Source organism: Monopterus albus, unplaced genomic scaffold (genome assembly GCF_001952655.1).
Source record: "Monopterus albus unplaced genomic scaffold, M_albus_1.0 scaffold3.1, whole genome shotgun sequence".
Taxonomy (NCBI): Eukaryota; Metazoa; Chordata; class Actinopteri; order Synbranchiformes; family Synbranchidae; genus Monopterus; species Monopterus albus.
In genome coordinates this window covers 501,375-513,331 of record NW_018127883.1, presented here as the reverse complement: position 1 = coordinate 513,331, position 11,957 = coordinate 501,375, and the positions used below count along the sequence as shown (strand labels likewise).

Below are 11,957 nucleotides of genomic sequence, written 5' to 3'. Positions count from 1 at the left end.
GCATGGGTATGAGAGACGGACAAACACACTGGTGTCACTTTTCATGGGGTTTGCTAACAATAAGAGAATATTGTCAGTTTAACCCTCCTGTTATGTTGTGGGTCAAATTGACCCACGAACATAACTGAACCCTCCTGTTATGTTCAATTCTCAGGTGATGCCTGCTCAGCAGTTATGTTCGTGGGTCAATTTGACCCGCAACATAACAGGAGGGTTAATCAGTTAAGTCCACATCAAAACATACTTGCACCTGTAACCACAAAGCAGCAAAAAACTAAACAAAACAAACAAAAAAATCTTAAAACTAGCAAAACACATATGGGATTGGGGTGTAAGTGAGTCAACATCATTATCTTGAGCTCATCATTCATATCACAGTGAGCGAGTGAGAGTAAAATGGATGATTACACTTCATTTTCATGACTTTTACTGTACAGTATGTCTCTGCTGAACTCTGTGCACAAATCACAAACAATGCCATGCAGCCTTAAATTTACTATAATTTTTTTTTCATTCAGTCCTTTGTCAAGTTCTTCCAAAAAACAAAAAACTACTAAACACACTGCTTTCCTTTTTATGTTTATTTATTGTATCTCTAGCTGCGATAGAGTGTCACATCAGTAGCTACTTAAAACAAATGGTATGCCATTTTATGCTCCCTGATTGTTGCAGTAATTTTGTAAGTAATTTAAATTTTATAACCTGCTTCCATGTCTTTGAACCTCTGCTTGAGCTCCTGTGGAGTAAGGCGGTACTGGTCAAGCCCATCGTTCCATTTGATTCGCTCCAGCACCTCCAGGTCACCACCCACCAACCAATCACCTCCTTCCATAACCATCTGGACAAGGCGATAAACAGAAAATAAAATTTAGCTGTAACCAAAATTAATATTAATCTTTATTGCCTTTGAACCAAGCTTATAATATCATATTTGTCTGGGGCTTGACTGATGTTGTGTTTGCCACAAATTCACAAAGTAATGGATGATGTAGGTGCTAATCATGCGATAGACATTCAATTTACAACTGTGCATCTGTGTTAAAGACATCTGATGAATGCCACTACCTTAATGTAAGGGTGTTGTGGACAAGTGGTGCCCCACTGTCTGGCACAGCGTTCCTCCTTGCGGTGTATGTAGAACTCTGGGTTCCTGAGAATAGCCACTCGTGAACCCTGGTACTCCAGAGCTACAGCCACGCACCCGTCCAGCTCCTGCTTGGTCTCAGTGCTCACGGGCAGGACGATGGGAATGGACATGTTGATGGCCCCACCTAAGACAGAAGAGGTTGCAGTGATCTCAATCAGTGAACAAAAGCGAATATTATTTAAGAAATGCTATTAGTAAGCAAGTTTGCATTTATGTTTGGGGATAAGAACTTAGAGCATTAATTCCCATTCATTGGGAAAGATGCCAGGGGAAAAGTGATAAGATTGTGCAGAGGTGCAACTAATTTGAAAAAAAAAAAAATACATTCAATTTAATTATTCACTTTTATTAATGATTAATAAAATTAATAAGGTCTGTAATAAAACCTGTTGCTTTGATTCTTAAATTGAAAGAGAACAAGCAGCTCATCTGGTTGATGCTGCTTTATAGGCCAGTGTGGTTTACAGTGTGGACATCTCTTACCATCCAACAGGCTGCCAAAGTGTAAAACCTGCAGGAACTCCTTCTCTCTCATGAAGCCCTTCAGAGGGCTAGCCCAGCCCTCTGCCAACACCTGCACCCACTGTAGATCCAACTGTAAACAAGGAATAATGACTCATTATGAGCAGCACAAAAAGACATATACACAATATTTAACACTTCATATAACTGAATGTAACTACACTGATGGTATTCAGCGTATTGTAAAAGTTGATAAACTAATAAACAAGTCTCTAATTACGCTAGGAATGGAAGAATCAATGTTTTGGATCTTCGTTGACGCAATTTGTGTTTCAAAATGTGCCACACGTTCTCTACTGGGCACAGGTGGGGACTGGACCACTGTGCCACCCCCTCCATTTTCCTTGAATCTTGTAATTATATTATACTTTGCAGAGGGTGACATATCCAATTCCCTTCCTATCTTTCATTGATAAACATTGCTGTTAAACCTTTCAATAACTTTCTCACACATACAACTGTCCCCCGTGGAATGTGTTGCAAGCATCAGAACTGAAGTGAGTGTTTATTTTGACACAGATTATTTTCAGTTTTAATTTTGATTTTACATACCGGCCCAAATTTTTCTGATTTGGGCTTATAGGTAAAGAACAAGTAGTTAAAACACAAACAGCTATTCTGCTTTTGTTCATTCATCTCTAGGGAACTGACCTGAATGGTAATTTGCTAAGCCAATCTTGTGCATTTCGGTACCTCAGACACACTGCCCTCTGCCTAGATAGGCTTTTATGGTTTTATTAGTACCCAGGGAAGTCAGAGCAGGTCATTAGTACACAGGCTCCAAAGATTGAAGAATGTTTATGAGCTCATCATATCCAGCTCTCTGCCATGTCCAGTATTGACCTCCTTGTCCCCTTGTGATTAAATATTAAGCTTATACTCTAGAGTGGTGGGTTACCTTGGTGATACTGATGGTAGGAAGCGTGTTTGCGTCAGCCATGGCTAGATTCAGTGTGTTCTCTGAAAGAAAGAGTTCATTCACCTCCTCCATGATCTCACTTGGTATGATATTCTATTAAAAAAAAGAAAAGGGGAATTCATATTATAGTTGGATAAGGCTGATAATGCAGAACTATAACTAACATTTTTTTAATACTGATAAAATTAATGATACATTTCTTGACTAATCAATTAAACATTTGGCCAATAAAATGTTTTTAAAAAGTTATAAATGCCTGTCACAGTGTTTCAGTCCAAAGTGATATCTTCTTGTTTGTTTTGTCTGATCAACAGTTCAAAACCTTTTACAACTCCACATTTGAGAAGCTGGGACCAGAAAATGTTCAGAATTTTTGCTTGATTAGCAGGTTGTGGGACAGATACAAAAACTTAAGTAAAACTGTCATTTTTATTACAGTACACTCATCCTCCCACACAGAGAAAGAAATAGTGACATTCATTCATTCAGACAACTCAGTTTGCCCTGTGTACACGACAGATATGTGGAAATTACCGTCCTTCGTGGAAACCTGCTGTGATACAGAATGACACAACTTTTCCTTGAGTCACTTATTAAGCAACACAATTATTTGCATGCAAATATACAGTATGTTCCTGAACTACCAGCGTCATTTTATTTTCTGCTTCTACTCTGTGACTGAAGTGCTATACAGTCACAAACCTCAATTTCTTTTTTAAATGTGTTTGAAACTCTCAACAGCTGCTTGTAAATATATTCAGATATATGTACATCTCAATGACAATCTGGTGCTGTTATATGTGCATTCATTTTCCAAGTAGGTACTATGGAATTCAGAAGGACAGGACTCCCAAGAGTAATTTGTAAAACTAACTACCATCTACAAAGTCGTAGAGGACATGAGGCCAACTTGAGGAAGGCTTCTAACAAACCTGGTCTGTTGACACAGCACTGTTTTATTTAAAAGTAAAGCACTTGTGTCTCAGTGAAAAGGCTGTAAAACGTTTATGAGTTTACACATTTCCTTTATCAGCAACTTTTCCTTCAGCAGAGCCTTGGCAGCAGAAGTGTGCTACTGTTTGCCCTTCACATGCATTTGTATTTATTCTACAGTGTCGTCAGGTAATATTCAGATTTAATTTTAAATGAATCAAATATTTGCCCATCAGTCTACACTCAATAACCCACAATGGCAAACTGAAAATATTTTTAGAGTTTTTTGTATATTTATAGATGTTATTTGGGTCAATGTCTTGTTTTATTTGTTCTCATCTGTGAAAGGTGAACATTACTGGCTTATTGTCAGACTGTAAAATCTGACAAAGCACATTACTATCTACAGAAATGTAAAATGACACAAACGAAGGCCTGTATGAGACACAACAGGTACAATATGTTGCGTTACTTTCCAACAAAAATGTGAGGGTTTGTTTGAAGGTCTTCAGCAGAGAAAACCAAAATTATTGCCAGCCACCAACCTGGTCCCTGAGCAGCTCCAACATTTGGTGGAGGCATTCATTCACTGACAGCTCTCCAGTTTTCAGTACAAGCTGTGGCACCTCAGGATGCTCATAATCTGAATCAATCCCAGTAAAACCTGGCAACAAATGTAAAAGCATAAAAGCAAGTGTCAATAAAATACTTCAGCCTATATTCCATTTTACTTTTATAAGATACAGTATACTCTTAAGAAGAAATGAACCGCCCTATAATTATAAAAAGGGCTTGCCAGTACTTGTGTAACTCGGAGTGGTTGCATGCAACACAGTGGCAGAATTTTGCTGAGGTGACCACTGTCACACAGACCTTTGATCTCTCCAGCACGAGCCCTCTTGTAGAGTCCTTTGACATCTCTGCTCTCACACACTTCAAGAGAAGCATGGACAAACACCTCAAAAAATGGTAGCCCAGCACTTGCGTGAATCTTCCTTGCATCCTCACGATCCTGTGGAAGAAAATAGTACATATTTAATTTAAATACAGTTTTAGGTGACACCGTGTATTCTAGATGGCTGATACTTTTGACTTTAATGACTAGTATTCATTTTCATTTTGTAGCTGTTTAAAGGAAAAGGTGTGTAACATGCATCTGCTAATGTTTTCTGACCTTGGAAAAAGGAGAGATGAAACTGGTGATGCAAACAAGCCCAGCGTCAGCAAACAGTTTGGCCAACTCAGCAACACGACGGATGTTCTCTTCACGGTCCTTGGCAGAGAAGCCCAGATCCTTGTTCAGGCCATGGCGAATGTTGTCTCCGTCCAGGGAGTAGCAAGGGATAGCATGGGACATGAGGTATTCTTCCAGGGCAAAGCTAATGGTCGTCTTCCCAGCTCCAGACAAACCTTGTGGGAAAATACAAGACATCGAAGCACAAAGGTGAGCTGCAAGAGGCATTGTGTTTAAAATAGCCCATATCGGATTAAACCTTGTCAAATGTATGGTTTGATGTGACAGAGGAGTGGGTCACCTCATGGCCAATATGTGGATATCATATGACACTATATAGGCTTACCAGTAAGCCAGATGGTACAACCTCTGAAGCCTCCCCTGGTGCCCACGACCTGCCCTCTCTTGCTCCGGCTGACATGGTGGTCCTGGTACACCACATTGGTCGCCCTGTTGAGATTCTGCAGTAGATGAATACACACTCAGACGCAGGCAAACTAAAGTGGATCTGGAGAATCACTTATGATACAGACAGCTTGATGTAGCAAATATGCAAGCAGGAGAGTGCAAGCAGGAGAGAGCTTCAGGCCAGATCCTATAAGACTCACTGTCATCTAGTGAGTTTACACTGGAATTACAACCAACCTTTGCACAGCACAACTGGTTTTCCCTGTCCTGTTCTAAGTGACTACGTGAACCAAGATGTGAATAAATGGGGTTGTACTGACTTCTAAAGGGAAAGGGTAGAGGAGGGAGGCATGGGGGGGGGGATTGGCTGGACAATGTGTCCAGTGTACTGCCTGCAGCCCAGCAATGATGTGGCAATGCTTGTGAACACACATTCACCCTCTGCACTCACTCACCCATCTTCCCTATATTCATCACACAGCTTTGCTTTTTGCATACTCATTCCCCCTCCTCCTCTTCTCAGTCACTACCCAATCTTCCTACTTCTAAACCTACACCCAGTGTTACAGTAATTTTACATGCTAGAGCCTGCTATTTAACGTCACAGTGTTTCATGCTCCATGTGGCAATCCACATTTAAAGAGCTCTTCATCATACACACACACACACGAGAGGCAAGAGTGTAAAAATCAGTGACCTTGACACATCACACATAAAGGTGTGTTTCAGCTGAGGATGTGTGTAGCTCACCACGTTATTCTAAGTTAAGCTTTATGTCTTACTAGTGAAGCAGCTATTCCATAAATTTGCTAGGTTTACAGATAACCTGCTTTTTTATTCAAAGAAATTAATTTAGCCAAAACCATTACTTCACTCCATATTATTCATCCTATTGTATTTTAATCCATCTTAGCTCTTCCCTTATTTCATTTCGCATTCAGCTGATAAGCACTTTCAACTGCATTCCTGTATAAAAAAAGGTCTGTAAATGCTTATTATTATTATTATTAAGAACTGAGGAGACCCCATGTAACCATTTCCTCAGTACATCCTCTTTCTCAGGAAATGACAGCATCTAAAACTATGATAACAATGTTATGAAATTTCTCAACTGAAGGCTTTCATACAAGCATGGAAATAGTAAAGGCATTTAGCCATCCTTATAATAATACAAACACTTTAGGTAACTAAATAACGGACACCACGCTATGCATTAAAAACAGCTACATGTTATTTTTTTTATAATCGAGTATATCAGTAAAATGCCAGATGTCCAGACAATGGTGCAAGACTAAAAAAAAAAAATTTACAATGATAAACAAACAAACAGAAAAGCAGAAAATACATTTAAAAGCAGGATACAGCAAATGTTCCATATTTTTGCATAAAATGTTTAGTTATCAAAATAGTTCCTGAGAATCACATTTAGTTGACTCAGTGTCACAGTAGCAGTAGTGTATCTACAAAATGCAGCTTTCAGGGACAAAAACTTACAGTTACTGGACAAAGACACACTGAGGTTTGCCGACTGATTTCTAGCTCTCAGGATAACTCTACACAGGCTACATTCTCTAAGCAGCAGTCTGGCCTGACCCCTCCCCTAACAAGAAACCCTGTGTTATGAATGGGCCAGATTGACATGGATACATTACTACAACAACCAACCTATTCAGAGGCAAAGCATGCTTGTAACCAAGGGCGCAGATTTGGTCTCACAGTGGTAGGGACATAGAACAGCTGGTCCTGGCCAGTATCTGGATGGGAGACCACCTGAGGAACATCAAACAGAGACTGGTCCTGTGGTCTGCTTCCTGCCTTCACCTCCACCATGATCCTGTACTATCTATACCTGTAATGTTGCCATTAAAGCCTCTCACTACCAACTAACCTGACAGTGTGCTGCATTTGGGTCATCCCGTTATCGTATGTGACACATAAGGGAGTTGTGGGTCGAACAGTTTGAACTCACTATGAGACTTTTTCACGTTATTGCAGTGTTTTCACCTTTTTGATGTGATATAATTTCATATAATACTGTTTAAGATTTGAAGGGGCTCAAAGTTTTTTGTCTTTAATACAGAATTTACTTGACTAAAGAGATCCGGTATCTCGAGCCATCACCAAGTTGATCCAATCTTTTCATTTTCAAGGTTTTATATCATATTGGTTTGTTCAGTTTAACAGATTTTTGTTGTATATATATATATATTTTTTCTAATTGGTGGCTAGGCAGGTCCCTGACCTGCTCTGTCTTCCAGGACCAGAGGTAGTCTGCATTGTAGCTGCTGAAACCCATGAGATGTCTGTTTTATTTCCCACTGTGCTTATGCAACCAAAGCAGTTTTACCTCAGGTTAATTTTACTTATTGTAATTAACATAACCTGTTTAGTTGGTATGAAATGTGAAACAATATGAAACAGCAGGCTGATCTATGACACATGACTGCCAGTGGTGGAAGAAGTACTTAAGTAAAAGTAGCAACAGTATAAAAACTCTACAAGTAAAAGTCCTGCATTCAGAATGTTAATTCAAAGTTCAAAAGTATTAGCATTAAAAAAAGAAAAAGTAATTAAAAAAAAAGGCTAAAGCACTTGTACAGAATGGCGCATTTAACATTAATGTTATATCATATTACTGGAGTGGTTAGCACTGTTGCTTCACAACAAAAAGTCCTAGGTTTGAGCACCAGCTGGTGCCTTCTTAAGCACAGTTGCATGTTTTCCCTGTGACACGCAAGCATAGGAAGAACATACCAAACACGTTTTGAATGTTAGTTTCACTAAACAACTAATAATAGCCCGAGGTAAGAGTAGTTTGCTTGTCCAGACTCAATGGGAAATAATAAGACAGATGCAAGTGTGACGTTTTCCAGGCGCAACAACAGTGTCAACACTACCATACAGACTACCTCTGGTCCTGGAAGACAGAACAGGTCAGGGCAGGGGCGGTGCTAGCAGTTTTGGGCCCTATGAAAAAATTTGAAGTTGGGCCCTCTACCCACAGACTGTGGGCCCCCAAAGTTCGTGGGCCCTTAGACTTCCCCCCAACGGCCCCTGTGGGTCAGGGTCCTTCCTAACCACCAAATAAAAACCAATATGTGCAATGCAACAAATCAACTGAGCAGACCAATTTAAATTGCAACCTTGAAAATTAAAATCCTGTGGAGCAACCTGGTGATGGTTCCAGATACTGTATCTCTTTAGTCAAGTGTGAACTCTGTAATAAAGAGAAAGTACTTGGAACACCCTGTAAACTCAATTCAAATCTCAAAGCAACTATAAACGTTTTTCTTTACAATGAAAACTATCAAATTACAAATGTGAAGACAATGCAATGACTGAATTTTTTTACAGCGAGTTCCAGTTTACTGTTGAACTGTTCGACCCACAACAAGCGAAAAACTCCCGTCTCTTTATCTTTTCAGTGAAATAATGTTATCTAGAAAGGAAAAGACGCCGCATGCACAAAGTTATGTGCGCTGTGGAGTCCAAGGCACTAGAGTCATCCGAATGACTACATTTTCCCCCATGCTTGAGGTATGGACCGAAAGCCCTAATAACACACCCTTGTGAACGCAGTGACCGCCGGCGAACGCCTCCTCTCCTCCTCCGTGTGTCTGAACAAATATGACATTTGTACGTTACGTGAACTTCGGATCGCCCCCGTTCCCTTTAGTCAGTCGGATGCTAGCACGTCCTCTTGTAGATGTAGCCTCAGGGAGGGCGCAACGGAACGAGCCAACATGACTTCATTCCAAAGATAATGTGAACGCGTTTATTCAGATACTATATGCAAACATACGCCCTTGGCTGGTGGTACGGTAAAGAGTGATCATTGTAGAAAATTAGCTCTAAATCCCACATTTTAGAGTTAACCTGAATGAAAGTAGATAACAATTGTCTTGTTTTAAATTGATTGTCATGTGTGACCACCTCAAACCTCGGTGGAGCTCACAGCTGATCATCTGTGTTACTGTTGTGTATTAATCAAAACTTTTTTGACACATACTAGAGAAATGTTTTACATCTCGCACATCCTTCGCTGCAGAAACATGTAACGCTAATCTGATGACAGTTTTGGTTTCAGTCATTTCTCCCGGGCAGTTATCTACTTACCGTGCGAAGCCTTTTCACGCCGGACATTTCGCTGTACTAACACCGCCGACTGACTGCTGACCACTGTACTTCACACAGACACAGACAGGTCTGGATGGGGAGGGAGGCTGCCGCTTAATCTGGAACCTTCAAACTTTTTCGCTACGGTAATATTAACTGAAGAAGATGAGGGGGGGTTAAAAGGGACTTCCAAGACACGTAGCATTCCTTTGGCCCAGCCTTCAGCCCTCCTCCCCAGAAATCTGCATAATTTGCCTTGCACAGCCAATACCCACGCATAACGACATGACGGAGGCGAGCATCTAGTTAAACCGGGGCATGACCGTGACTGAAGTTGGTCAATACATTCCCTTAACACGTTATAGCATATTGAATGGACTTTGGCAGTTATTCTTTATGAATTATTAGTTTAGTTTTCCTACTTATATCATTTTGCTTCTTGGAGACTAACGTTACTGACAATCTTAACTATGGTTATAAAAATGTTTGAGCCGTTTACCACCCCAGCTTTAAGTCACTACTGTGACCGAGGTTGTAACATTAGGCTAACAATAACGTTATTTACACTCACTGTTAGCTAAGTTGTAGGGAAGCAACATTTCTCTGTTCTGTCTGGACATGTTCCTGTTTCTTCAGACGAAGTTAGCAACAGTGGTAGGTCGAACCTCTCATTCACTGAAACCTCTTAGTCCGATACAACGAGCATTCATATCCCATGTTCTTTTACAAATCCCAGAGCCCTTGTTTTGTTTTTCGCTGGAATACTGCACCCCAACGTTTACGCCACTGTATCTTGTTAACACGGAGCGACTGCCAATCCACCACCCATTCGTGCTACGTGGGGATTAAAACAAATGCACCCTCTGTGCTGAAGCAGAAGCCAGGCTGTAGACGCCCCAAAAGAAGCTTACATTGAGCAGAACTGGAAAAAAAACAAACTGAAACCTCTCTTTGAAATGTTAAAATGTCAAAAATAAATTACTCATGTTCAGCAAATTATTTCATGGTGAAATACATTCAGAAATAGTCTATTAATGCACAATGCTGTAACCTCATAAACCTTGAGGATTCTTTCAGCACCCACCCACCATTACATACTACTTATTATTTTACACAAAATGATGTTATGTAGCAAAATATTAAATGAGGAACCGATCCCCTAAATATCTAACTTTGTCAGTGTCCTTTATAAAGAACACCTTGCAAGGGCATTCTTTGTGGAGAGCTGTTAACTGTTAAAGGTCAGTCAGTTTCCTTCAGTGTTGCATCAAATATGAAAGTTAAATGATCATGTATGCACTGTATGTCTGTGTCTCACGAAAGGTACATTATCTCTTTATTCATATTCATATTGTTACCAAGAAGGTGTACTTTCTAACAGGATACCCTTTATCAAGTGTTACTATCTGTAACTAATGTAGATGGTTAATAATTAATTGACTTCATATAGCAGATATAACCCATGAGAACATCATATGAATTGCCATGTTGTGAAAAAGCACTTTGGAAAGTGCTTATTTTTCTCTGTGATATCAGACAGTTATGTTAATTAAATGGGGTTCTCACATCCTAATAAATCATCAGGTCTGCAGTTGTAAGTGTGAGTAAACCATCCATACACAGTTTTAATTCACCTGGTCTGCAGGTATAAATATCAATAAAAAGACAACATGGAAAACCAGAAGTTTTAATTGTCTTATAATTGATCTGCAAATAATCATTAAATGATTACTCATTAGCAAACACATTAATGACAACTTACAGTATAACTTTGTATAAAGGGTGCCTTTTTAGAAAGTGTTACTCAAAAACTACAGGAATCGATATAAGGACAGCTATGAAGCATGTGTTATTTATGCTATGCAAACCCAAATGAAGAAACCAAACAGGGGTGTAGTGGCAAAGATTAATTAAATGATGATAGCAAATAGTGAACAGGATACGGGAAATCCTCCACAAACAGGAAACATAAGACAAGTACACAGTACGTAAAGCAGAGGCAGATTAAAGGAGATGATCAAACAACTCCAGAAACATGCATAACTATAATGACACAAGGGCCAATAAAGTCTAAATGATACTGTACATAAAACAAGGCAAAGCTCAACCTGAACAAAACATCAAATAACAAAAGTGGCAACAAGAGGAGTACTACAATAATTGTGTACTTTCAGGGAGCAATATTTCAACTAAGAAAAAAGGGTGACCAACATAACAGGAATTAGAACAAATAGAATAAATAATGTGAGTAGACTGAGTGCAGTGACACACAGGTCCATTAAATAGCAGATCACAAAATACAACAAGCGACAAGGGGCAGAGTCCAAACAAAAGCAGGGGTTAGTAACACAGGAGAGGATCACAGGTGGAGAGGCACAGACAGGGAGCTGAGTCAATCTGGGGCCTGTGAAGGTAGCATGAGACAGGAAATATCTATAAAATAAATGTCCTAAAACAGGAGGCCTCTGGGGATAATGACAGCAGGTTCTTAATGCAGAGTTATTCAAATGTTGAAAAACATACATACAGTTAAAAAAAAGCTTTCTTGTTGAAAAACAAAAAAACAATAAGATAAGGCCCATACTGTAGCTATATAAAATCATATGACAATCATATAAAATAGCTACACTGCAAAAATAAATTCTTTAATTTCTGCTCAGTGTTATGCAACAGTGGAA

The 11,957-nt window shown here is 39.5% G+C and overlaps 1 protein-coding gene across 5 annotated transcripts in view; it reads right to left on the bottom strand.

The window, feature by feature from the left end:
* LOC109962097 (bifunctional 3'-phosphoadenosine 5'-phosphosulfate synthase 2-like) overlaps positions 1-10,160 on the bottom strand; it is a 14,003-nt gene extending 3,843 nt beyond the window's left edge. Inside the window, exons 1-10 of one of the 5 annotated variants that reach the window (XM_020603521.1) lie at positions 9,851-10,160; positions 6,829-6,933; positions 5,102-5,216; positions 4,696-4,931; positions 4,395-4,533; positions 4,067-4,185; positions 2,568-2,681; positions 1,631-1,742; positions 1,066-1,271; positions 703-838 (exon numbers count right to left, since the gene is read on the bottom strand). In XM_020603521.1, the coding sequence (XP_020459177.1) occupies positions 703-838; positions 1,066-1,271; positions 1,631-1,742; positions 2,568-2,681; positions 4,067-4,185; positions 4,395-4,533; positions 4,696-4,878 (1,009 nt within the window). In that variant the 5' untranslated portion in view covers positions 4,879-4,931; positions 5,102-5,216; positions 6,829-6,933; positions 9,851-10,160. Of the gene's footprint in view, positions 1-702; positions 839-1,065; positions 1,272-1,630; positions 1,743-2,567; positions 2,682-4,066; positions 4,186-4,394; positions 4,534-4,695; positions 4,932-5,101; positions 5,217-6,828; positions 6,934-7,051; positions 7,286-9,279; positions 9,659-9,850 lie in introns of those variants that run through there. The other 4 variants (XM_020603515.1, XM_020603528.1, XM_020603536.1 and 1 more) reach the window with 4 other exon arrangements.
* Between the last annotated feature and the right edge of the window lie 1,797 nt (positions 10,161-11,957).